A 27,323-nucleotide genomic window follows, 5' to 3' on the forward strand; every position below is an offset into this window, starting at 1 on the left:
GTCAAACAGCTTCCAACCTAAAACAATGAACAAAACTATTTTTCCACTTGTAAGTTTTAAATTGTTTTTATTTGTTTCCACTATGCAACACCCATTCCACCAGGAATCCTGAGACACTGAGATACAGCACTTCAAATATGTAGAGAACTGTCTATACCCCAGGGAAATAAAGAAAAATAAAACACAAATTGATGGAGATGACAAACAGAGTTTGTATTTTGTCTTAGCAATCAGAGGTTAAGATTTCACACTACGTAGCCAGAAGTTATCTGTGAACACATTTGTGTCAACATGCAGAACCGATAGAACTAAGCCATTGTACCTCTAATTATTCTTTTGTTAATAAGTAATCTTAATAATTTTTAGTTCTAGCTTAAGTTAGTTTAGTTCTTGCTTAAGGTAAGTTATAGTAATACCAATATTATCCTGTTATCTTTGTTGAAAGCCTTAAAGATATTTATCCAGAACCATTAAAAAATACTTTCCTATTAAACTGAACAAATATTGGAGAGACTATAATTACAGCTACAATCCCAGACATTAAAAATGAAACCATCTTGATTTACAGTTTAGTTTTATACGTAAATTACTGCTATACTCCATACTTGATGATGATCTTTGTAGCAAACTATTACATATATTAATGCAATGGGTAATCCTTCACTGACACAACAGACCTTTACATTGAAACAGCAAAGTTTAAACAATAAAAACAACTCAAGTATTTCACAAATCAGTAATAAAGTATCACAAAAGAGTTTTAAGCAAAATTTAGAACACGGAATATACGTTAGCCTTCATGATTGTTCTCTGAAGTCATGAATTGCTTGCTGATAACACGCTGCTGTTTTTCCATGCTGCTGAATTGCTTTTAACCCATTAACAATGTCAGTTCATAAATCAACTCCTTACTCCTCCTTTTAACACGGACAAAACTACATGTAGCATTTTTATTTCAAATCATTGACTGCCTATTTTTCATACTACATGTACTTTTCACATATGCTCTTCCCCTTAATTTTTTTTTTGGAGGTTTACATTATGAGATCTTGATATCAAAGTGAAATTCTTTCATCTCCACGGAAGATGTACTAAATCCATCACTGGGCAGCCCAAGAATGCTTACCTGTGTTCTGTTCAAACAGAACATAACTGAGCTACTTGGCTCAGAAAGTTGATGGTAAGCAATATGGTCACTGCAAAAGAATGAAGCTGATGCCACCTCTAAAGGAGAGATCTGTTGGTCCATAAATAGAGTCTAAAGAGGTTTTAGCTGTCACACTTCTGAGTATCTTCTGCTAACATACTTAATTAGCTGCTTGTAGTGACAATTTCTCTCCTGCAGGACCTGAACCCAACTAAGCTTATGTATGGCATCTTCAAGCCAAAGAATGTGATCATCACTAATGTAAACTGGAGGAGGATAAAGCAGCAAATAAGTAATGACTTACAAGTTAAAAGGACAGCTAACTGATCATCAATAATCAGAGAAAAAGTTGCTTAAGGACAAAAGCATATCCAAAAAAGCAAGATATGTATTAACACCCCATAGGAGTTATGAAAAAAGCTATTTAGGTTATGAAACAAGCAAAACTGAGGACCTTAACCCAAAGGACTATTAACCATCAAGTGCCACATTACACCAATGCTGTGATGTTTTCATTCCTCTGTTGTGTATAAATTCTTGTGTCTACGTTCAGACTTCAAAGAGGTTTTGATTTTTCAACACAAACATTTTCTCTGATTTATTTACTCCTCTCCTGCTTTATGGTGGCTCTAATAAATTTTAGCATCAAAATAGTATTGTTACCTGCGGAGATGGAGAAAGGCTGTGTAGCACTGCTTACGGAATTCCTGGTACTGTTCGCTCTGCGTGCCTCCCATACCTTCCACCATCTCCTTATTCAGCTTCATTGGGGGAGGCAGAGGCTTAGGGTCCCGACCCAAAATATATCCAAAGTCAATGTGAAATAGTTTACCTGTAGAAGAAGGAAAGGCAAACATTAATTACTATTTCAACCCTTCACATAGTATAAAATTTTGATGCAAAACTCGGAAAAAAAAAAAGATCTTTAAGTGCAATCCCTATAAAGTGCTAAGTGGCGCTCAAAAAATACAATGCACTGTTTTCTGTAAGGCTTATAACCATGTATTTTATATCTTCAGCTGCTCATTTGACATTATAGGTTTAAAAAATTAAAGCTGGTTTCAAATTCATTTAGAGTATTAACAAACAAGATGAGGTTTTTTGCCCCTTTTTAAAAAAAAAAAACAAACCCCACCTGGAGTATATTCACAAAGACAATCAATGTTGAAACTGGTCAGTAGGTATTAAATGCACGGTTGTAACACATACTACTAATTCTTTGCACCTTCTTTAGAATTTATTAGCAAATTAAGATATTAATCCACACATTGCATTGCTTTTACTATCCCATTTGATTGTTGTGGTATCAAATATGTTATTTTAGTTGTATATTCAATTTACTAAAGGGAAAACAAAACTCATGATCGCAAGAAAGACCTTCTGAAGCCACAAAATACCGAAGATTTCAAAGCTGGTTTAAAATTATTCAAGAGTTGTTTGAGTAAGGTTAAAATTTATCAACAGTTTCCAAACACACTGAAGAAACATCACTACAGTTCCCTATCTGAATTGTATTTCAAATGTGCCAAAGTCTGTCTTACACTTTTTCAGTACTAAAATGTGAGAATTATATCAGTTGATGGTAAGAATTCAGATACGCCAAGAAACATTTATATAAAAAAAAATAAAAATGAATATACAAATGAAATCTGTTAAGTGATTTCCTTAGGAGAGAGAGAAACCATCTTCCTGAAGTCTGCAGTAATGAGGAGTCAGAAAGTAAATTAAGTAGTACAAAAAGGTGATGTGCGTTTGAACTGTTAGCTAAGTTAAGTTTTGCATCCAAAGCAAAACTACCCACAGGCAGTAATACATTTCTTATATGATTAATTTATAGAAGAGGATAAAATGTATATTGGAAGACGAAAGATCTTCTGAACTAGAAGACAGAAAATATATATTCCTTATAGTGGCCTTCCAGTACTTGAAGGAGGCCTACGAAAAAGCTGGAGAGGGACGGTTTACAAGGGCATGGAGTGACAGGACAAGGGGGAATGGCCTTAAGCTGAAGGAAGGTAGATTTATACTAGGTAGTAGGAAGAAATTCTTCCCTGTGAGGGTGGTGGGACACTGGAACCTGTTGCCCAGAGAAGCTGTGGATGTCTCCTCCCTGGAAACATTCAAGGCCAGGTTGGACGGGGCTTTGGGCAATCTGGTCTAGTGGAGGGTGTCCCTGCCTATGGCAGGGGAGTTGGAACCAGATGATCTTTGAAGTCCCTTCCAACCCAAACCACTCTATGATTCTATGAAAATTATTAGCATGATTGTTATCTAGACAGTCACAGCACAGAACATGCAGAGTCTTGCTTCACAATTAAGAAACTGAACAGCATTATGGACAGAGATCTGTTTGCCAAGGAGTATTTTAACCTGCAGCATCTGTATTCATTTTCATATTTTCATTAGCTTAGGTGCTCAGCACTCTTAAAAAAAAATAGAGCAGATAGTATTTTTCAATTAGTCACTCCTCTTTGACCATTTCATTGAATAATAATGTTCCGTCATCAGATAAGGCTGCTTGAGATCTGTCATAAGCACTCTTCTTCAAACCAAGAAACAGATTCTATCCCAGTCTATTTTCTAAGGGAGTTCACAAGGATGCTTAATAAGCAGACAAAGTATTTGTTAGTTGATAAATGCCACAACCATTATATTTTGCATACTTAATTTTGCTAAAAAAAAAAAAAAAACAAACACAAAACAAAACCAAAAAACCCCACCTCCCTTCCTTCGATAGTTTATTCAAGCTGTTACAGGAGTTTCTTTCAGAGCTCATTTTTGTACACTAAGTTTTTGAAGTAGGCACTTCGATATACACAGCCCCACACCCCATTAAGTTACAAAAAATGTTTGAGGGTTCTGGGTTTTGTTCACTTTTTCCAACCTGTCACCTTGAAGACTCAAGAGACAACATTTTCAATAAAACACTAACTCTTCTGGCAGTAATTAAATCTTTCCTTTTTAGTTTGCTCTGGAGACAGGGAATAAGAGGCAATAATTAATAATTTAAATTCGTAACAAAGATGCATCTAAAACATTCAAAAACATTTGAATAGCTAATATATGTTCATATAGATTAATTAGATATCAAATAGTTTACTTACTAACTTTTAGAATGAAGTATAAAAGAAAGCACAAGATGAGGCCATCCTGCATTAACATTATAGCTTCCCTAGCTGTACTTCAAAATTCAGCAGATTTTTACGCTGACTCAAAATATATGTCAAAAGCTTTAATTTAAATACATTAAATATATTTAATATTCTTCAAATCCATGCATTAAACACAGACTTCACTCATTTTCATTCGTGTAGCTCCTCCAAGATCAATTAAGCCAGTGTACCATATTACACAATATGGGCAGAAAGCTCCCCTTGGTGCTTGTCTGAAGCCGCTACAGCAGTAAAGACCAACCAAGCCAGTTTGAGGGAGTACTGAAGTTTTAGAGCTTTCTACAGAGAAGCCTGACTTATGTTCTCCTTGAGGACTTAACTACTGTTGGAACAGGTGAAGAATAAGCCTGCTTTGGACAAATTAAATTGGTTGTATATTTAATATGATGGTTTGAGAGAATCTCCAAGGAAGGAGACTCCATGATCTCTCTGAGCAACTTGGGCCAGTGCTCTGGCACCCCCACTATGAGTAATAATTCATAGTCATAGCATGGCATTTATATACAATTATAATCTATCCTCCCAGTATATTAGACTGCTTGTGAACTTTGTGTAACACTACTTTTTCTAAAGGCTTTGAACTTCCATGTTTTATAAAACAATTACATTTCCTTCCTTCACTATACAGTGTCAGTGCCATAACACATACACTTCCATCTCTTATACCATCATGTTTTTAACCTCACCTTCTAATCCAACTCCTTCAGATTTACTGCATCCTAATTTAATGGGATCTTAATTATTAGACGTGCTTATAAATTAAAAGACAAGACAGGACTTCTTGTTTTGGTTTATTACTGTTCCTGAATGACTGCTAAATCATACGGGTAAGACTGTTTTGCTTGAGTCGTGTTTCAAACTAAAAGAGAAGTTACTTAAGACAACAGGTGAAATACATTTCATCCTCTGAGACTCTTACATTCTTGTAAGGCTAGATATAAAGGCCCTGAATTTCTAATATTTAGACACTGAAACCTTTAGACAACTACTTAGAAATCTGAGTTCCTTATAAAAATGGGAGATTTTAGGCATCTGAGAAATGAAAACATAATTCAGGAAACATCTTGAGACCACAAACAAGTATGCATGAACTTCCTGCCCTGCTTCAAGGCTAGGAGCAGGTCTGTATGTAGGCACCCACTTATAGTGCAAGATCCACAGCTTTAGACAAATATTTCTGATGTTGAAAGTGGCTCACTCCTCAAAGTCTAAAATATGACATTAGCACCTTCTCAGGAAACAGGAAAAATCTCTGCTGGGAAGACTTCAAATTGAGTCTCTCACCTTAAAAAAAAAAGTGCCCTAATAAGCACTCTCCATTCCCTATTCAAGCTATTTTACTGTAGAAAAAGCAAGACACAAGACATTTACTGACAGGAAGAGGATGAGACATTTCCAGGCATATGCAATAATGCAGCATGCATACCCAAAATTGTTTAATTCAAAACCTAAAAGCGGATACCGTTGTGTATTTTTAAGCTTTTTTTTAAATAAATAAATAATGAGGTTGACTACATTCTTCTACTGAACACCTGGTTTTCTAACATATGGAATAAAGACCAGGCCCTTGGGGAGTTCAAGGAAATGGCATCAAACATGGAAAGCTTCCCTGACTAGGAGTCAGGGCATGAGGGATTTGAAAGTCCGTCTGAGTTCCTTTCAGCTTTGAGAGTGATCTTTGATTAAGTGAAGCATGGACTTACGGAGACTAAAAATTGGTATCTGTTGCTTGCAATAGCCAATAACATCTGACAAGCCAGAGAGACTGATTTGTCCATTACTTTTACTGTTAATGCCTAGATTTTAGCCCAGAAGAAAGTTCCCATATAGCAGCACAGAAATTGCTTTATTTCACCAGAGGACTGTTAGGAAAAGCTGCTGAAAACCTGCACAGAACTCTGAAATCCTTAAACAAAATGTGGAAGGCAAAGCAAATTAAATGCAGTTACTAAAATAAAGTCTGGTGGCAAATGTCTTCTAACAGGCAAGAAGAAAACTTTACAAATCATTCTGAACTTACTTGTTCCCACTTTTGGGAAGAGTGGAAAAAACCACCCAAACAAAATACAAAATCCCCCAGAGTCTGAATTTCAATATATTTTCTGTAAACTGCAACTGCCACTATTATTTTAACTTGACTTGTACAGAAAAAGTACAATTCAGTGACTATTTTAACTGAATCACTATTTTAATTTTGAAGTAATAGGATAAAAAAAATCCTCTGATGAAAGTGTGTAGATGGACAGGGTGGTTTCCTGGCTTTCTCAGCAAGTTCTGATCTTACCATCAAAATTTCTCCTTTGCTATCAGACCACTGCCATGATGAAAAAAAAAAAATAATCAGAATGCCTGATTTATTGTCATCATTTTAATCAGCTACATGTTATAACTTTTCTAAGATTGCACAAAAATGGAAGAAATTAGTATGAATTGTTAAGTACTTACCCAGGATACAGCTTTTAAACTCAGTATGCAGCAACAGCTGGAGGTAAAGTTTATCACTGTCATCCATACAACAGATAATGGCCCAGCTTGTGCTAAGCATTGTAATTTCCCCACACACCCACACCTCAAGCTGTCCATTCTCAAAATACACTCCATGCAGGCATATTATAAGAAAAAAAGTCAGATATGTATTGTTACATGAGAAATACTGTTCAAGACACCTAAAACAGAAAATATTTTAGGACATTAACAGCTAAAAGTTTACATGCTCCTTGGTAGGCATGACAGAAATTGGAGTTGCACAGAGAAATCTAAACGGTATACGTTAGGTTTGGTGGTGTTTTTTTTTTTTTTTTTTTTTAAAAAGGACATTCCTCTATCAAGACTAGTAACACTTAAAATGTATTTAAAAATTCCACTGTATTTCACATACTAGTTTACAACATTAATAAATGTACTTATCAATGTATTTATTTAAGCACTGATACAGAAGAAGGTTTGAATCCTATAGTTTTTCCATTTTTGTCATCTTAAAACCATCTATCCCAAAGCAGGTTTGAACTGAAAAGCACTGAACATACAAACACATGGTGTCATCTCATATATGGAACTGTTCAGATCTTTTCTGTCTCACCTGGATGTCAACTGGTGCACTTTACACTGAAGACAGACCATAGCCCTATCTCTAAGCATTAAATAAGATGACAATCCAGTTCTTTCATCTACCTACACATGACGCTAAAAGTAAATGTGGTTTTCAAGTTCTGAGCCCTCAGTCTTTGACCCGCCCTCAGATATTAATAAACTTAATTTTATCCACCTAGCAATTCACTTTACTGCTACAGACCAATTTCAGGTGTAGAGGTCAGATAAGTGCCTGTATTTAGAGAACCTATAATGGGAACTTGGTTTTACACATGAGTCTCTAAAGGTTATTGAAAGATTAAGCTGGGTGAGAACTAGTTGCTCCGACACGCACATGCAGTGCTACTCAAAAATGCCATCTGAATGCCTCAGGATATCCTAAAATATCTACACATAACCTGCAAATACAACAGGACCTTTGTGAAACCCTTGCCTGTCTATAAACCAAGTTAAAACTATTGATATATCTCACGTGGGACTGGAGACTTCACTTGTCTGTCATAGCTGAAACACTATCAAAGCTCTAATGATGACTGTACTGCCTGTCTTAAGACTTTAAAAGGCTTAGCAAACATGAAGACATCCCTATCTGGATGTTACATTGGTAGCTGGATCCCAACTCCACAATCAAAAACAGTGGAACAAATTCAGAATAAACTATTTTCAAGGGAAGGCATGACACAATTGAAACATACTAGCATAATGCATATTACATGAAAGTTAACTGAACGTTCTACATCTGGTATATCACAATCCAGCTTCACAACTTGCTCTTCCTTCCAAGGCAACAAAGAGCACATTAGCTGGTAAGTCAGATACTGGCATTAATACATAAATCAGTCTGTAATCCTACAAGGCACTGATGCTACTTAAAGCTGGGTATTCAGCTGCAAAACAGTGTCTTGTTATTTACAAGTCACTGTAATATCTGTTGTTATAGATCTGGAAACAAGAAATTAAAACATACAATTGATAACAGGTTCCATCTCCAGAAGTATGAAGCCAAAAGTTCTCAAAGAAAATAGATATTCCTGTAACACAATACTGACTATAAAACGTGACATTCAGGTTGCAAGCTAAGGCACATTAGTGAAACTGATGCAAGTATTCTTGTAATTTGTAACATTACTGATAGATGAGGATATTTTAACTGATGTGTTCCTATATCTCTTTCCAAACGAACATCTACAGCTGCCCTTGAAATATAATGATACAGCATTTAAACAACTGAAAATCTAGATTCATTGTTTAAAACTACTTTAAACAGTCACCCTATTTCTACAATTAGAGGCATAAAACAGTTATGAAATACAGCAGAAATTATTTCACCCAGATAACAGACATTCTCACCCTACAGCACATTTCTAACACTGAGTGGGAAACAATTTGTTTTTATGAACTTCAGTATCTATTGCTTAATATTTAAATTATACCATGTCTATTATAAGCATAGACATCTGTATGTTAGCAAATGATGCAATGATTCTAGTGGAAGGACTCCAACACAGATGTGGCTACATCTACCAAACTAACGGGTAGAGCTGAAAAAAGCAATGATATATACTGCCATATAAATCCAAAAATAGCATGAGAACCCACAGCTGGTACTCTGCATTCTTTACCCTATTGGAAAACTTCAATTCATTAAATAAATATCATCAAGAAAGGATGCATATACAGTCATATAATTTTGAAGAAAGGTACTTACAGCTTCCATTCTCAAGAGGAGAATGAAGTTAACTTTTTCCAACTTAAGTCTAAGGGATACTTGGTAGCAAGAAACAAACCTTTGTTGTTTTTGGAACATAAGAACTTTCTCTTGGAAAAAAAAAAACCCAACCTCTCAGTATGTGACAAACCATAGGTAGCAGAAGAAAACAATTTCAGACTCAGAATGTATCGTGGATGTGCGCTGCCCTCTGCTGTACTGCTTAAATTCTTCCACTAAGCCAAACTGCCATTTACTTTTAAACACAGACAGGTAAGATGCACTTTACCCCAAATCAAACCACTAAAATACTACTATTCTGAGCATGTAAGCAGTGCCTGCTATGTAAAGATTTATACCCATCACCTTAGACAAATGATAGAGACCTCTCAAGACAGATTTTTAAATGCCTATGTGTTCATTTCCAGGCAGATAAGGAAAAATACACTTGCATTAGTTGTTCCCTCATGTGCTTAGACCAAGACCTTTTACCAATGGTTAATTTCCTAGTCTTACATACAGAGTATACTGATTCAAAGTAATATATGCTTCAGCCTTATCTGTAAACTAACAAGCCTTCCACGTGGATGTGTCTCTTTTCCCCAAATAACATTTTTTTTATTTACATGTTTCTCAATTCAATAAACATTTCACTTTATAATAAACACTTAACCACCACTCCTAACTCTTCATCACTATGTAATGAAGGTATTCAAGGCATCAGAACTCATACGGGAAGCTGCTGTTCAAAAGTAAGCAAGCAAAACCAAAACAAACCCGCAACAAACAAACAAAAAACAACTCCAAAAAATTTTCCCCTACAATAAATGTTTTTGTTTGTTAAAACTTTGTGCAATTTATTTTCAACTAAAACACTTGAATTTCCCTTCACCCCAAGGCAGAGATTGTAATAGATGAAGTAGCTTAATTTTCAAATCTTTCATTTCCTCTAGTAGAGAAATCTTCTATTTATTTCAAATTACTAGAATTATTCACTCCTCCTGGTCTGTTATTAATCTATACAGATGGCAACAAAAAATAACATTAAAAAAGTTAAAACAAATTAAGGAAAATCTACATGTGCATCTGCTATTTTGAACTTTCAAGATATACAGGTTTTGCTGCAAACTAAACGATGTACTTGATTAAACAGTAATTTCTACTATTTTCTCTTCCCCAGCTGTAAATTTGTAATCAGCAGTAGACTAAAAAAGTCTATTTCCTTCTTTGTTAAAAGAAGTACATATAATCTCAACTGGAGCTGAATGATCCAGCCAGCTCAGCCATTTGGGTTTTTGCTGTACAGTGGTTTGGTTTCATAAAGACCACAAGATTCATAGGGAATAGAAAAATGCTAAATTGAATCCTGCTCTGACAGGTCTTGTGTGACACTGTCACTTCTGGAACATACGTAAATTTCTTAGAAACGCATACAGACCTGGAAAGCTCACAGAACCTCTCTGTTTAAAAGAACGTCAAATTTGACACAAGGATTCACATGGACATCTCAGTGAAGTCATCAAGATTTTACCTAATCCCATACGACTACTGAAAATACTAAACATCTACTGTATTTGGAATAGCATACATAAAAAAAGCAGAATTATTTGATAACTATTAAAATAGAACTGGTATCCAATTAGTAGATCTTGAATTTGCTTTCTGATAGCAGGTTTAAAAAGAGCTACTAAACAGGAATGCTGCAATTTCATGAAAAATTAAATGGTTTGGCAATGAACAATTAGGATACTTGGAATGGGAGTCACTTTACAAATAATTTCAAATGGATCCTTTTTTTCACCTGTGGACCAAGAGTTTTGAAAAAAAGGTAATTATGATTTTAGCCAAGTTTAAGATAACAGTGAAAAGTTTCTTGGCTCTAGGTAAAGGCAGCCAAATTTTACCTTATACTATGTGCACACTATTTTCAAAAAAAATTCTTGTGTTTAACAAAAAACAATGTACCAGTCCAGTTTTCAGTGTAAAAAAAATGGCAGTAGAACACAGGACTGTAAAATAAACCAAATTAAAACCATACAAAACCCCCAGTGTTTATAAACATGTCTGTGTTTAGGTGAAGCTAGACTTCCATTACCTACAGATTATAAATTGCTCGTAAACTGACATCAAAATCACATATCGGATACACATTATATCTTGCCTACTAATGTGTTCAGAGAGCAATTAATCTACTTGCTTTCTTACTGTTGAACTGCCACTTCACACTACTAATAGTTTAAAGCTGAACTTGATTCATTGGATTAAATATTACCTTAGATAAGACAATATAACTTTACATTTAAAAATATATTCTAACCTACGATACTCCATGGGTTATACTCAAAAGCAAAATGAAGCAAAACAGTACCAACACATTAGAAATTAAACAACTGCTGTTATAAAATTATACTGCTAAGAAGAATTACCTGTTTTTGTTAGCAAAAGATTATCCAGATGTCTATCTCCAACTCCAAGGATGTATGTAATTACACAATAACCAGCTGTAAGAAGTAAATTGTAAACATCAATATAAGTACCGTTCCTGGAGAGCAACAAGTTCCACACAATTAACAACAGCATATGACACGATCTTAGCTCTTGTTCACAAGTAATAAATATGCCATAGAGACTGTGGGTGGGGGTGGTGCTGGGGAAGAAAAATCAAGATTATCAGGAGTATGAAGAACATTTGAAGTAATAAATTAAAACTCTGATGTTTATTCACTACTGCCTAGATTTTCATTTCTTACTGCACAATTATATGCCTAACACTAAAAGCCTAACTTCTTTGAGTATTCGGATTAAGAGACTTCAAAGGAAGATGAAGTATTTTGAGCAAAATGAATGCACAAATTTTGAACTGAAGATTTTTGGACAACTGTAAACAAGCATAGACATTGACATGAATCTGCAAGTATACATCAGCAGTATTTACAAGCTAAGCAGTAAGCCAGGCAGTGATAAATAAATTAGAACTAATGCAAACTGTTTTAATTTTTTTACCCCCCAACCAGTTTGAAGCGGTTCTAAAGACTGTACCATCAGAAAAAGAAGGGGAAAGAAGATAGGGTGGAGCAACAACTGAATTACGTTTTTTTTAAAGAATGAAGTTGCTTTTAATTTAATAGACAGCAAATATGATATTTTAACACTGCCATCAGTTTACTGAAACAACAACTACACTACCACTTTTTCTTGTCATCCAAATGGAACAGGAAGTTGAATGTAGTCTCAACCCCCGAACACCCCCTATGTTTTAAAAACAAATTAAAATTTTCTACCTCAAATACAGATGATTTATTATTATATAAATGCTTGATATCCCCCTGAATTATAAAGACCCCAACTGAAGATGCAGACGGGACAGAGGTAAGATTATTGCTAAAAAGCAAAGAGTATTTATCTTCCACTCTCCTTTAAGGAGAACAAAAAGAGGGCTGAGGAGAAGAATTGTGTATGACATGCCAGGCTCAAAACTATTCTTTTCACAGAGATTCTGACATCAAGTATGTGCATAGTGCCCTACCTGCAGTCATCTAAACTGAAATGTCTTATCTACCCCGTCCTTTATACTTCAGATATGAAGTTACCAACTGTAAGAATGTAACCTACCACAGCTCTTAACATAGGTGTCCATCACCTCTGCACTTATGCCATGAGGGCCATTCTCACTAGGTGCATGTTTTCTGAAGAAGTTCTGGAAGGGAAGTCATCAACATGTTTAGTTATTCACATGATCTGAAACAGGATCTTTAGAACTAGTAGAAAAAAGGATTTAAAATCAACACCACAAATGGCTGTTATTATAATCTGTTAAACTAACAAGCACTTCCAAAGAAACTAGTAAGATCTAATTTAATTTTATATCGCTTTATTTATTTTGTCTTACTCATCACATTCTTAAGAGAAACAGATGTGAAGTTCAACCTGAAAAAGTTTTATTAACAGCTTCAGAAAATTAACAATGCATTGAAAAGTTATTAATTAATAACTAGAGGGATCTACTTACAGTACTCCAAAAATTTTACATGCTGCATGTAAAAACAAAACAACCAAACCCAAAACCAACCAAACAAAAAAACTAAACAAAAAGCCCAGACTTCAGACCAAATGCTGAACTGTAGAGCGTGAAACAGAAATGCCTCCAAAACATGAAATGTAATTTCAAGATTGTTGATAGAGGGTAAGCAACATTTAAACATCAAAACATCTTTTCTTTCCTGAAGATCTACATTGCCACCCAGTATTAGATTACGTGCTTTAAATCTTTTCAGAAATTAAACATTTTTTAATGTTTATATGCAGTGCTCACCTTTATTAAAACAGCTGTGACATCCAAAATGAACATTACAGAAAGAATAAACCGAGCATTCACAGCACCTAAAAATGTTCATTTCATTTTCATTTCCTTGGCCCACAATGCCCAGTTATTTTATCATGCTTTGGCACAGGAAATCTGGGCTATATAATGTATTTTGCCATTGATCTGTGAAGTAATCTTAGATCACATTCTTTTGGCATCTTGTCTGTTTAGATTAGCAATTCTTCACAGGAAAGAATTGCTCCTTACATCTAACACAGCAACTAAAATGGTGGGGCACCTATTTTAGATCGGAGTATGATGTTATAAGTAATCACAAAATGACAATTTCACAAGCATTTCTAAATATATTATTTTAAAAAAACATGTCATGGACTAGAAAATGAATAGAACATTTCAAGATTACAAAGGATTGACAAAAAATACTTTATAAACTGTGTGATTATTGAATGTGTAGATGTAGGTTATCACAACCTTTATGGAACAGAAAAAACCTTATGCAACTTGATACTGGTCATTCTCTGATTAATAAGCTTTTTTTTTTTTTAAAAGTGATAAGCATTTGATATGCTTATTTGTTAAGCAAATGATAATGACAAGTGATAAGCATTTTTTAAATCTCTGTATTTTTAATATATGTAGTTTATAGTAGCTGGGAGCTATTTCCTTTGAGTCCCAGTTACTGAGCTATGAACAAATGCAAACTTCAATATGACAACTACAAAAAAGGGAAAAAAGGTACTGTGACAGATCAAATCCAACATAAACATGCTGTGCTTCCATTAAAAAACTTACTAGCTATATATCTCATATGGCAATTTGGTATGTTTTTATCTAACTTTATTCATCTCAACCAGCTGAGCTCTGCTACCTATTTTGTGTACTGTGCTTGAAACTAGCACGAACTTTCTGTGTCACTATTGAATTATGTGTCCCTGCTCAATTCCATGACAGTTACATAAAGTTTGCTAAAAGAAAAGGTAAAAAAATAAAGAAATAAAAGCACACAGTATCCATACATCCACTACAGCAGGGAAAGAGGCTTCAGAAATCATATGAACAAAATATTTAGTTGTTCCATTAAAAAAAAAATAAAAAAACCCCATACTTTGACAAGATATCAAGCCAAACGTACTGAGTAAACGACAGAAACTTTAAAACAAAGCAATACAGAAAAGCGTCATCCATCTTCCATTCGTCATTAAAGCAATGCCAGAATTTCAGTGTCACAACTAAATTACACTTTATTTAAATGGTATTACTTTTAGGACATGAGCTATTCATGTGGTGATTAAAGTGTACTTTTTTAAAGCAAAACATCTGCTGTAAATATCCTTACATTTCAAGCTGTCATTTGTCCTCTAATAGCAGATGTAAAAATCAGTTGAGAGACAAATGACTTTTGCATGATATCTAAGCCTGCAGTTTATACTGTTTGTTCAGAAGATGACTTAAAAATTCCCATCACATACCTGTATGCTTTCCTCAGTAGCAAGAACTTCTGCAACTGGTACTGACTGAATAAACTGCATGAAACCTGTGACAGGAAATAACAAAAAAAAAAATCAGCAATGCATAGAATTCTCAAGCTACGGTATAACACATGTTTATTAAGAGGCAACACTAAAACATACTTTCATTCAACTGCTTCTCATTGGCAAAACACACCCATATTTTGTCCCAATTTTCTGCCTTCGATAGTTTTAAGCCAGCTTGTCATTAATACCAAATCAGCTTGCAAAAGGTCCATTGTTCCCAGTTTTCATGAGAAGAGAAATATAAATCAGTGAGTTTCTAAATATTTATCCAGAATGTACCTAAAAGCATAGGCAAATTTGATTTTGTTTTGACTTTTTTTTCCCCTCCATTTCATGCAAAGTTCTATAAAGAGGAGTGTTAAATTTTCTTTTGTCCAAGATCACACAGCCAGCTAGCACCAAAGATAACACTATTGATTGTCACATACTCCAAAATACAGACCAAGCTGCTTTTATGAAGATATCCGAGTCACCCATGGAACAAAATGGTCACTCAGTACTTGTTTATAAGTCCTGTTTACTTCCATGACTTACACTGCAACTAGATTTTCTTACACATTTGAGCTGCTTTTGAGAACGCTGTACTAAGCAAAACATCTCATGAAAATAGTATGTCACAACAGTCCGTGAACAGAAGGAAATGATTCCTCCCAATAGTGTATTTTTACAAAATACAAGCATTCATACCATGTTTTGTACTAGTTGCTAGCACTTTATAGGGTGTCAGCTTCAAATCCAGATTCTCTTTTCTTAACAGCTGGAAAAAAGCAACACACAAAAGCAAAGATGAATGCAATTAGAAAGGTAGTTTCTGTTTCTAAAAGGAGTGCGCATTGGACATTGACCTCCACTGTTCTTCACTGAAATCAGTAATGAGTGAAAGCCTGTTTGCCATTTTATTTATTTATTTAATAAATGAGGGTAGGAAGGCTCTGCAGAGGGATCTGGACAGGCTGGATCGATGGGCCAAGACCAACTGTATGAGGTTCAACAAGGCCAAGTGCTGGGTCTGGCACTTGGGTCACCACAACCCCAGGCAACGCTACAGCCTTGGGGGAGAGTAGCTGGAAAGCTGCCTGGAGGAAAAGGACCTGGGGGTGCTGGTCGACAGCCAGCTGAGTATGAGCCAGCAGCATGCCCAGGTGGCCAAGAAGGCCAACAGCATCCTGGCTTGTATCTGAGATGGTGTGGCCAGCAGGACTAGGGCAGTGATCGTCCCCCCTGTACTGGGCACTGTTGAGGCCGCACCTCGAGTGCTGTGTTCAGTTTTGGGTCCCTCACTACTAGTAGGACATTGAGGTTCTGGAGTGTGTCCAGAGAAGGGCAATGGAGTGGTGAAGGGACTGGAGCCTAAGTCTGATGAGGAGCAGCTGAAGGAACTGGGGTTGTTGAGCCTGGAGAAGAGGAGGCTGAGGGGAGACCTTATTGCTCTCTACAACTACCTGAAAAGAGGCTGTAGCCAAGTGGGTGTCAGTCTTTTCTCCCAGGTAACAAGGGATAGGACAAGAGGAAATGTCCTGAAGTTGTGCCAGGGGAGGTTTAGATTGGATATTAGGAAAAATTTCTTCACTAAAAGAGTGGTCAGGCATTGGAACAGGCTGCCCAGAGAGGTGGTGGAGTCACCATCCCTGGAGGTGTTCAAAAAACATGTAGACATGGCACTTCAGGACATGGTTTAGTAGACATGGTGGTGTTGGGTCAATAGTTGGACTTGATCTTAGAGGTCTTTTCCAACCTTAAAGATTCTATGATTCTATTTAACTCTATACAGGATCACTGCATGTCTACAAAGGAAACAAGCCACATAAGATCTGGTAACCCTGGAATGTATCAGCAACATAAGCTGCATTAAGTTTTTAATGGTCTTGCTCTTGACAAGGAAAATCAAGAACATAGAAGGCTAAGGATGTGGATTAGTAATTCTCACCTTATCCATGAGTGAAATAATCTGAAGAATAAGTTGATCTTGACGTAAGTCATCACCATGCTTAAAAATTACAGGATATTTGCCTCCATCTTCCGTCTTGAAGAATAACTGAGCAGGCATTAAAGCACTCTGGAAAAGGAAACTTATTCTACTAAGCTGTTTCACAGCAATGTTCGTATTAACATGTTGCTACAGTGGAGCTCTAAAATATAAGTCTTGGTTCACTGCATTGTAGATCAGAGGTGAATTAAGCAAGTATGAGGTCATAGGATTCAAGTATCAAATTCACTTACAGAAAGGTTTAGAATAGTCCCATTTGAACACCAGCAGTGTGGCAGTGAGCACCCAGAGCTCTTTTCATGTTCCTCAAGTTTGGTAGAAAAGAAGCAATTCTGAAGCTTCTAAAAACAGTTACTCACTGTCTATGACTAAACAATTAGAACATACCATTTTCAGTTATCAAAAGTGTGATCCAGGCATGTTTTGGGGAGGTTTTTTGTTCTGTTCTGTTTTGTTTTTTTTTTTTTTAAATACGTTAAGGCTTTTCTTTTTTCAGCAAGGACTGTGAAAAATACATTCTCCCTGCACCCCTCCCTCCAGCAGTAGAGGAGGAAAGGACAAAAAGATTCAAATTTTGTTTGTATGCATGTAATTCCAGTCAACATAATTCTTTTTGCACTATGCAAAAGGTCACAACAAAACAAATTTAAACTGACCAGATCAAAGAGAGACACAATTATAGGATAAACATCAAAGAAATGCTAGGGGCAAGACATCTTAAACAATTAATTGCTTCCTTAATCTATTTAGTAAAAGCAAAAATGCCTTTTTACATTGTTGTTTGCAAAAGACAATTTAATTGTTTGCAATTTCTCTGCATAAAATAGGTTGAAGGGGATCAATTACCTACATGAATGATTTCATCTGTTGCAATTGACCAAGTCACTTCCCTCAAAACCAAAACAAAAAAATAGTCAAGGATACAGAGTTTAATACTTGAGCAGTTACATTAGATTTTTCACATACAATGAATGTTTTCAAATTATTAAGTTCCATAAATAATGGAAAAATTATTCTTTTAGTAGTCCTACTAAAGCTGCCATGTGATGTTCAACGCCACCAAAAATTAGCATTCTTCCCTCTTTCGGTTTGTTTAGTTTTTATCCCACAGTACAGAATGAGATATTAAACGGAGATCTGTAACCTTTCAGAATCGCAAGAATTCAAACCATCTCTGCTTCTGAAACAAGTTACATCTCATATTTTTTGTCTTAAATTTTCTACATTGCTACAGAAGACCAATATGTAGAAGACTATCTAACTTGAGTTTGTCCTAATCAAGTTAAGCTACTATTCTGGCTAGGAAATATCAGTCTTTTTGTCAACATTCTTCCCCCATCCCTTAAATCATATTCATGTTAAAAAGTTGACTCAAGCTTACAAAACTTTGTTTTCAGGACAAGATCTTTGCAACGTTGCCTCCAACCTGAGGTGCAAAAGCATGCAATTGAAGAAGTGTACTCTTCAAAGAGAATAACTGGTATACAAAGAATAAAGCCAAAGCTGGGAAACTAGGAGATGGTATGGTAGAAAACTATGCAAAAATATTCATCTCTGATTTTAAGTAAACACAAATTATAACACAGTCAACAAGCAGCCTGTCAAAGTATGAAACTACTGGTCATAATAAATTTATGACCTAGTATAGATGATGAATTCACACTGGTTTTCACAGCAGCTTGTACATTTTTTAACTGGCAGAGAATGTCTTCTGGGCATAGGCCTGACTTTTAAGGCACATTTCGGTCATCTTAAAATTAGATAACCATCATCTGTATGAGTTGAAAGTAAATTTATAGAGAGGTCCATGACTAGACACAGATAACTTACATTCCAAGTAGCACAGGAAGCAAAATAACCCCAGCCCTTTCAACAGTATACAATGCCCATATGATCACAAGCAACTGCTACAGTTTGGTTTAAGGACTTACATACCATAGGGATACAGGATCCACCTGTCCGCCAACTGCAGCTGCATGAAATGGACCACTTTATTGCCTTCCAGTCTCTAGCACTTTAACAGTTTTCTTTTGAAATGGAATAGATGCATACATCTAGAGACGCAGCACACCTGTCTTGATTTGTATGATTTTGATCAGAAGGGGTATTCCTGTTAAACACAATCTAACTAAAGTTCAGAGAAATTCTGAACTAGGAAGCATGCCTTCAGCTTGGGCACTCCATAAACTTTATAAACTGTCAGTCTTATAAAAGTTGCTTTAAAGTTTGCACATTAACTTGAAAAAAAGAGTTTGACAAAGAAAATAAAGAGTTGTTTAACCACTTTAAGAGCAACTATTTTGCCTCAACTGTATCAGCCCCTTTAAAAATTTCAACTGATGTTTCTAAGCTTAGTGCTCATAAGATTTGTTTGTATTTCAGCTATTCAAAATATCTCATTTACCTTGAAAAGTGTGGCTTTTTCAGGGATTATCCCTTTAATTTTCACCTGAGGTTCCAGAGGAAGTGGAATAAGTTCCATATCTGCTAAATTCATCTTTTCATTATCTGCTAACAATGCTTGAAGCCTCTCATTCTAAAAGAACAAAAGAATAAAACATTTTTTTTTTTTTAAAATAATCATAAAACATATACTAGGTATATATAAACAGATAAAAAGTCTTTTTATAAAGGATACATTGTTAGTAAATAACCAATTCTCCAAGCTTAGGAGCAATGCATCCCAACAAAGAGGAAGTCAAGTAGAGTCCAGCAGGCCTGCTTGGATGAACAAGGAGCTCCTGGGCAAACTCAAACACAAGAAGGAAGCCGACAGAGGGTGGAAGCAAGGGCAGGTAGCCTGGGAGGAATACAGAGAAACTGTCTGAGCAGCCAGGGAGCAGGTTAGGAAAGCCAAAGCCCTGATAGAATTAAATCTGACCAGGGACATCAAAGGCAACAAGAAAAGCTTCTATAAGTACATTGGTAATAAAAGGAAGATTAGGGAAAATGTGAGCCCTCTCCGGAAGGAAATAGGAGATCTGATTACCTAGGATATGGCAAAGGCTGAGGTACTCAAGGACTTCTTTGCCTCAGTCTTCATCAGCCAGTGCTCTAGCCACACTGCCTGAGTGGCAGAAGGCAAAGGCAGGGACTGGGAGAATGCAGAACCACCCCACTGTAGGAGAAGATCAGGTTTGAGAATATCTAAGGAACCTGAAGGTGCACAAGTCCATGGGACCTGATGAGATGCATCTGTGTGTCCTGAGGGAACAGTCAGATGAAGTTGCTAAGCTACTCTCCAACGTATTTGAGAAGTTGTGGCAGTCCAGTGAAGTCCCCACTGACTAGAATAGAGGAAATATAATCCCCATTTTTAAGAAGGGAAGAAAAGGAAGACTTGGGGAACTACAGGCCCGTCAGTCTCACCTCTGTGCCTGACATCATTATGGAAACTAGGCTAAAGCACATAGAAAACAAGGAGATGATTGGTGACATTGGCTTCACTAAGGGCAAATTGTGCCCGACAATTTGGTGGCCTTCTACGGTGGGGTTATAGCGTTGGTAGGTAAGGAAAGAGCAACTACCCGGACTTGTGCAAAGCATTTGACACCGTCTCGCATGACATCCTTGTCTCTGAATTGGAGAGACATGGATTTGATGGACGGACCACTCGGTGGATAAGGAATTGGTTGGGTGATTGCACTCAAAGAGTTGTGGTCAATGGCTTGATGTCCAAGTGGAGATCAGTGACGAGTGGCATTCCTCGGGGGTCGGTATTGGGACCAGCACTGTTTAACATCTTTGTCAGCGACATGCACAGCAGGATCGAGTGCACCCTCAGCAAGTTTACCAACGACACCAAGCTGTGTGGTGCAGTCAACACGCTGGAGGGAAGGGATGCCATCCAGAGGGACTTTGACAGGCTTGAAAGGTGGGCCCATGTGAACCTCATGAAGTTCAACAAGGCCAAGTGCAAGGTCCTGCACATGGGTCAGGGCAATCCCAAGCACAACTACAGGCTGGGTGTGGAATGGATTGAGAGCAGCCCTCAGGAGAAGGAATCGGAGGTACTGGTGGACGAGAAGCTCAATATGAGCTGGCAGTGTGCACTTGCAGCCCAGACAGCCGACCATGTCCTGGGCTGCATCAAAAGAAGCGTTACTAGCAGGTCAAGGGAGCTGATTCTGCCCCTCTGCTCTTGTGAGAGCCCCCCCCAGAGTACTGCATCCAGCTCTAGGGTTCCCAACATAAGAAGGACATGGAGCTGTTGGAGCAAGTCCAGACAAGGGTCACAAAGATGATCAGAGGGCTGGAGCACCTCACCTATGAAGACAGGCTGAGACAGTTGGGGTTGTTCAGCCTGGAGAAGAGAAGGCTCCGGGGAGACCTTATAACAGCCTAACAGACCTTATAACAACCTAAAGGTACTGGAAGCTGGAGAGGGACTGTTTGCAAGGGCATAGAGTGATAGGACAAGGGGGAATGGCCTTAAGCTGAAAGAAGGGAGATTTAGATTAGATATTAGGAAGAAATTCTCCACTGTAAGGGTGGTGAGACACTGGAAGAGGTTTCCCAGAGAAGCTGTGGATGCCCCCTCTTGGAAGTGTTCAAGGCCAGGCTGGATGGGGCTTTGGGCAATCTGGTCTAGTGGAGGGCATCCCTGCCCATGGCAAGGAGGATGCAACTAGATGGGCTTTAAGGTCCTTTCCAACCTAATCGGTTCTATGATTCTATTAAATTATTTACTCCTCCAAAGAACCAATGTTTCACTCTTAAAATCTAGTGAAATAAAAATTCTCCATCTGTAGTAATCTGAATAAGAAAGGAGATATTTCATCTAACCTGTGTACAGTCAAGCAATTTTTTAAGTGCCAGGTATAATAGCCTTACAAAAAATTTATTTCTAAACTGCCTGCACAACTAGCAGGATGATTCATTTTCTATATCAGTAACAAATATAAGTTCTGGTTTCTGAAGTTTGATTCAAGTCTTCCGCTCTGATCCTTTAAATCCCTGAACTCAATGAGATTCTATACCACCAATGAACTAAAGAGCCAATAGCTTGCATAGATCTGATTTCAGAGCTTGCTCTACATTCCTATATCTGTAGTTACCAAAAATATAATATTAGTCAGTTTTCAAGTTTTCTTTACGCTTGGTGTCCTACATAACAAGCATCAAATACACAAAAGACCCCTACCGAATATAATAGACATAAATACAGACACACAGCAAGGTAGCCCGCTACTGTTGAGAATGCTTCCATTGGTTAATTGCTGCTAGGTAGATTTAAATCCAAAAATCAAAGCCATGTGTTTCTTAGTTTTACAGAAATATCGTGGCAATTATAAAAATAATATGTGACAAAACACCATCAATGTATCGCACAAGTAGGAAATATATCCTTATGAATTGAAAAACCCTCGTCCTTGTTTAGTGATTACATCTTTATTACTGATACATAGCACATTCACTCCGTTTCATAAAAACGATGCAGCACTTGTTTCATTTTCCCACACAAATATACCCCACAGATTTAAAGAACGTGAAAAGAAATTATTACACTAAAAAATCCTTACTTAAAAATACTGATGTGTGTCAGAGGAAAAGAAAATATATGAATAAAAATTCCTTTGGCATTCCTGCTTCTTCATCCTGCCTGTCTGTCAAGTTGACTTGAAATATTTTAACTAAGGACAAAGCTTCCCAAAATATACCTGTGACAGAAATCCTTTTCCTCAAGATGCAACAGAACTTTCAGATAATGCAAAGTTCTGCTAAACACACGCTTTATATAAGAATAGTTTTGTTGCTCTTGGAATAAATGAAGGCTTGCTGCCAAGCAAATTTCATTCTCTATCCCAGCATAATTCTCACACCACAATAACCTCTGCTCACTCCCATGTCCCCCACAACTTGTTCACTGTTATATCGTCAACTATTCAATTATTCTCATACCTTCCTTTTGCCAAAATATCCCAAGATTTTTCTCAAGGGCCTCTTCTCTTTTTCATCTACAAACTCTCAGAACACTTTTGAACTTTGACTCATCTAAACCTCTCCTAGTTTTGTTTAAAGTTTGCTAAAATTATTACAGGACAGGCAGACATCTGTTATAAAAATCTCAGTGCTAAGAATTCTTAGTGAAAAGCTAACATTACTATTGTCAAATTCTAGCCAGAGATAAGCTTCCAATCCTTTAGTTACCTTTTTCTTACGATTCCCACTTTCACGCTGCACTGCTTTCATTACGTGAACCAGCCGATCTACAAATGTCTGCTGGGCTGCCAACAACGAACGCATAACTCTAACAGACTTATCACCCTAAGTGAATTAAAAGAAACAAAATTAGTTCTTTGTTCTGTAATTATTTTATCTAGAAATTATTCTTTTATTCTTAGACCTTTGGGCTTCTAAGAGGTAAGTGAATAATGATCAATTTCCTGTCAATTTGAAAAGTGTTTTCTGTAAAACATAATCAGAATCACTGTAGCTGGCAATCAATTACCGACCTACCAGTGCACTTAAATTTGCATCAACAGTTTCAGTGGTGAACTGAGGACAAACCCATTCACATAGCTAAAAATAAGTTAGTAAGTATAAGCACATGGAATATTCTTACAAAGCAAGTCAGATTTGAGTAACATCCCTAATTAATAGGAAGTATGAAATACACTAAAATCAGGAAAGACTGCAAATCTGCTATAAATTATACATTGTAATTTCCAAAAGTTTTGTTTGGTTTTGCTTTTTTTCGCTGCTGCTCCAGCACCCTCTGCTGCTGATACACAGAACAACACTGCGAATTCAAAAGACAGGTCTCTTGTCTCAATTTGCACTGCAAGGTTAAGTGCTTTCAATAAAGAAACAGTAAATAAAATAGGCAAAGGATTTTAGAGCCAGCATGTTACGAACAGAAACAAGCAATAAAACAGAGGAAAAATTCTCAATACTTGTTCTCTTCTTTTTCAGCAGTTTCTCTGGTTTACCATGAACTCAAAAATCAAGCAAAAGTGGAAGCTTTTTTTAAAATTTCAATATATATGACATGAAAAACTGTCCTCCTCCTAGACACCCATGTTTTTAAAGAATGACTATTTCAAAACACTATGTATTTCCTTACAGAGGCATTACCTTCAGCAAAGCCTGACTAAATCTTCTCATTACATTTAAGTACATTTCATGAGTCTTTGGGTCCCTCTGCTGAGTGTCTTGGTCTTCACACTCCACTATTACATACCTGCAGCATAAAACCAACACAAGTTATGCTGTACTTTGGTGCTACACAATTTGAGTGAAATACAGCAGCCCTCTATTATAGGCTTGAAACTAAAAATAAAGTCGATCTTTGAATGAGATATGAACCAACAGGCGAACTCTTCAAAACTGCATAGTGAAATTCCAAGTTGCATCAAGAAAGTCTATCAAAGTTTCTGAGGTCTTTCATTTACAGTGAAGTGGCATCACTCAAACAGGACAAGTCAGAAGTCCAAATCACATGAACACTCCAACCAAGCAGTACACATTGGAGTAGGCATTCCACTATGCTACTACCCTTTACATAACGTAGTGGCTGTGAACTTGCTATTCAAGTGTACCTGCAAAACCAGTCTCACCCTACCTGTTCCATTTTAGCCTTAGCAACAGTGGAAGACATGTTATTGGTCCTGAAGCAGCTCCGCAAAGTCTACGTACTAAAATGAGTTTTCATTTCTAAAATTATGATTTGCATACAAAATTTAAACAGTACAATTTGGGACAGCTATACTGAAAATTTATTTTGATATGTTAAGCAGTTGTTTGGAATGCTTTTGTGTTTATTTCTATTTGAACAAGCAAAAAGTAGCTATATGCACAGGTCTTTCTGTTGATCAATATATTCCTTAGTACTACCCAGCAAAAACATATAACCCTACTATTAAAAAAAGGAAGAAATTAGCAAGTCAGTCGATTTTCAAACACTGCATTTGGATTCAAAAGTGACTCTGCACATATAACACACTTGGACTTGACCATGACAGCTAGAATTACCCCGTCCTTATGCATTTGTGCGGAATCTTTGCAACTGAATGATTATGGGACAAGATTAGAGCTGTCATTTGCAGCTGATCAGATTTGACTAGTCTCATCTATAAATACATGATATATTATATATACATATATTAAAATAAGGCATATGTAACTTATTCCATGAGTATTACTTCAATGGAATTTGTAACTAAAGATTACTTCTAGGACTTTGGTAATATATTGTTCTACACCGTTCCCTCACTAAAATGACAAAATTAGATTGCAGTAATATGTGCATAAAAATAGTCCATATTCACAAAGTCTGCACACCAAAACTTCAAGGAAAACAGGAAGTAATGAACTGAAACATGTCATTGTCATCTTCATTTGTTAAAAAGCTCTAGATAGTTTCTCAAAGCTATCTTGAAACAAGAAGAGTACTGCTTCATACTTGGATAGATGTCTCATACATCTGCAGAAGAGACGGAATAAAGCAGTAGCCCTGACTTCTGTAGTCGCTGTTAAAGTATAAGGATAGGACAGCTTTACAATGACAAGTGACTGAGCAGGAGGTTTGATTTTCAAGGGTTATTGTACTTTTTCCATTGATTATTTCAGGTGCACGCTGTGTCTGGATAGTTGAAACGAGCAATTGATCAACAGCCAAGAGGATTTATGGCTACGTCAGCTCAAACAGTGGCTGCAACATTTGTGTTTTGTCACTGAGAAAGAGAGATGTCTGGAAAGAAAACAAAGACAAAATTGATTGGGCTTTTTGGTTTGGTGGGGGTGTTGCTGGGGTGGGTTTTTTTGCCCCCTTTTTTTTTTTTTTAGGTCATAAGACAAAAACTTCAGAGTTTGGGATGTTTGAACTTTATGTAGACTGAATGTCTGAGATGTTGCTGAAATGCAAGTGCACAGTTTCTAGCAATGTGATAGAAATAAGCTAACCTATTAACACTTATCTTAATGAAGAATATTTTATTAAGTCAAGCATTTGGCTTCTACCCACATCAATTCAGCCTGAATTATTTTTAATCATTTAAACTTAATAGCACCTTTTTCTGAAGCCAAACATTATCTTTGACCACTGTAAAAGAAGTATGTACGCTAAGGAACTGTAGTTAAGTCATGCACTTACTTAAAAATTAAGCTACTGAAAAAGCAATTAAATAATAAAACTTAAGAAGGCATTTACAAATGGAGTCTCTCTCAGGGTAGGCTAGGATTCTTGTAGGAATTTCAGAACAACAGTTTAGTAAGTTTACGTCACATGTCATACTCTGTTCCTAATTCATGGCTTATCTGTGGCTAATATTCATAGACATTAACATATGATAATGTATCTAATATTTAAAAATACTAATGGACATCTACAGGAGGATACAAATGAGAATCATTTGAGTTTAAACTTAGAGAGCTTAGATGCCTTTTACATGGCTATTTTAAAATACATATGTATATACAAATAAATAGCTGTGTGTTGTGTATAGGCATACACATACATAAACATACACACATACACACACACTTTCACAGAGTACAGCTCTCTCCACATGAGGTATCTGCAAATGCTTACGCAGAAGGCATGCAGATGACTAGTTTAGGGATCTAATTTAATTCTTAAACCACTGCAGTAAGACAAGATCCTTAAATGAGTAATCTCACCTCTCCACTATCTAGATGAACTATTCACAACTAAAGTTCCCCCTTAAGAAAGCACATCTGCGATGACACTTTGTTTGTGCTCATAGTACAACCACAAATGGAATCTAAAAAATAATCAGGTTAGCACCAAAAAATTAGTGCTTTATGAACCTTCATAAAGTACACTTTTGCTTAATACTGAAGTTCATAACCTTAATATTCTAGCCAACACTGTCAAAAACTATAAACACAAACCAAACAGAAAAGCAGAGCAGAAGATGAACTTCATCTCCTTCCCACCCCCACAAACAAATTGAATGACAACTTATAAACTATAGCTAGTCGTTTGTTTTTTTTTTGAAGACTGTACTTAATGCCCTGCAAATCACCTTCATCTAACAATAAAGCATTTGGGCATTTTAAAACCCAGCACCTTCCTTTTAGTAATTATCTGTTCAAATGCATATTGTTTTAAATCTACTACTTCATCCTGACAGAAACTGAGATTCTCAAGTTCTAAAGACAGATCATCTTTTGCTGTGCATCCTTCTGGGCATTATATAAACATTGATACAATAGGAATAAATAGTTTCTAACATACCAGTATAAGTAGTTTGCCAATGTGGAATTTTTGCATGCTCGTGAAATCAAGAAAGTGCAAAGGTCTTGCTGGAAGGGATTTAAGAAAAGTAAAATTAAATTACAAAGAAGTCTATGCACTTGAGAGAGAGATGAAGTTAAGGAAAACCCTCAAACAAT

The 27,323-nt window shown here is 36.4% G+C and overlaps 1 protein-coding gene across 5 annotated transcripts in view; it reads right to left on the minus strand.

The window, feature by feature from the left end:
- The window catches only part of PIK3C3 (phosphatidylinositol 3-kinase catalytic subunit type 3), an 83,471-nt gene that overhangs the window by 27,441 nt on the left and 28,707 nt on the right, over positions 1–27,323 (minus strand). For 3 of the 5 annotated variants that reach the window (XM_054808939.1, XM_054808935.1, XM_054808936.1), the window contains 10 exons: positions 27,166–27,233; positions 24,042–24,147; positions 23,115–23,231; positions 19,369–19,500; positions 16,905–17,033; positions 15,665–15,734; positions 14,912–14,976; positions 12,731–12,815; positions 11,545–11,619; positions 1,811–1,979 (listed from right to left, as the gene is read on the minus strand). In XM_054808939.1, the coding sequence (XP_054664914.1) occupies positions 1,811–1,979; positions 11,545–11,619; positions 12,731–12,815; positions 14,912–14,976; positions 15,665–15,734; positions 16,905–17,033; positions 19,369–19,500; positions 23,115–23,231; positions 24,042–24,147; positions 27,166–27,233 (1,016 nt within the window). The remainder of the gene's footprint in view (positions 1–1,810; positions 1,980–11,544; positions 11,620–12,730; positions 12,816–14,911; positions 14,977–15,664; positions 15,735–16,904; positions 17,034–19,368; positions 19,501–23,114; positions 23,232–24,041; positions 24,148–27,165; positions 27,234–27,323) is intronic. The other 2 variants (XM_054808937.1, XM_054808938.1) reach the window with 2 other exon arrangements.

The sequence above is a fragment of the Grus americana genome, chromosome Z (genome assembly GCF_028858705.1).
Source record: "Grus americana isolate bGruAme1 chromosome Z, bGruAme1.mat, whole genome shotgun sequence".
In the NCBI taxonomy this organism is placed as follows: domain Eukaryota; kingdom Metazoa; phylum Chordata; class Aves; order Gruiformes; family Gruidae; genus Grus; species Grus americana.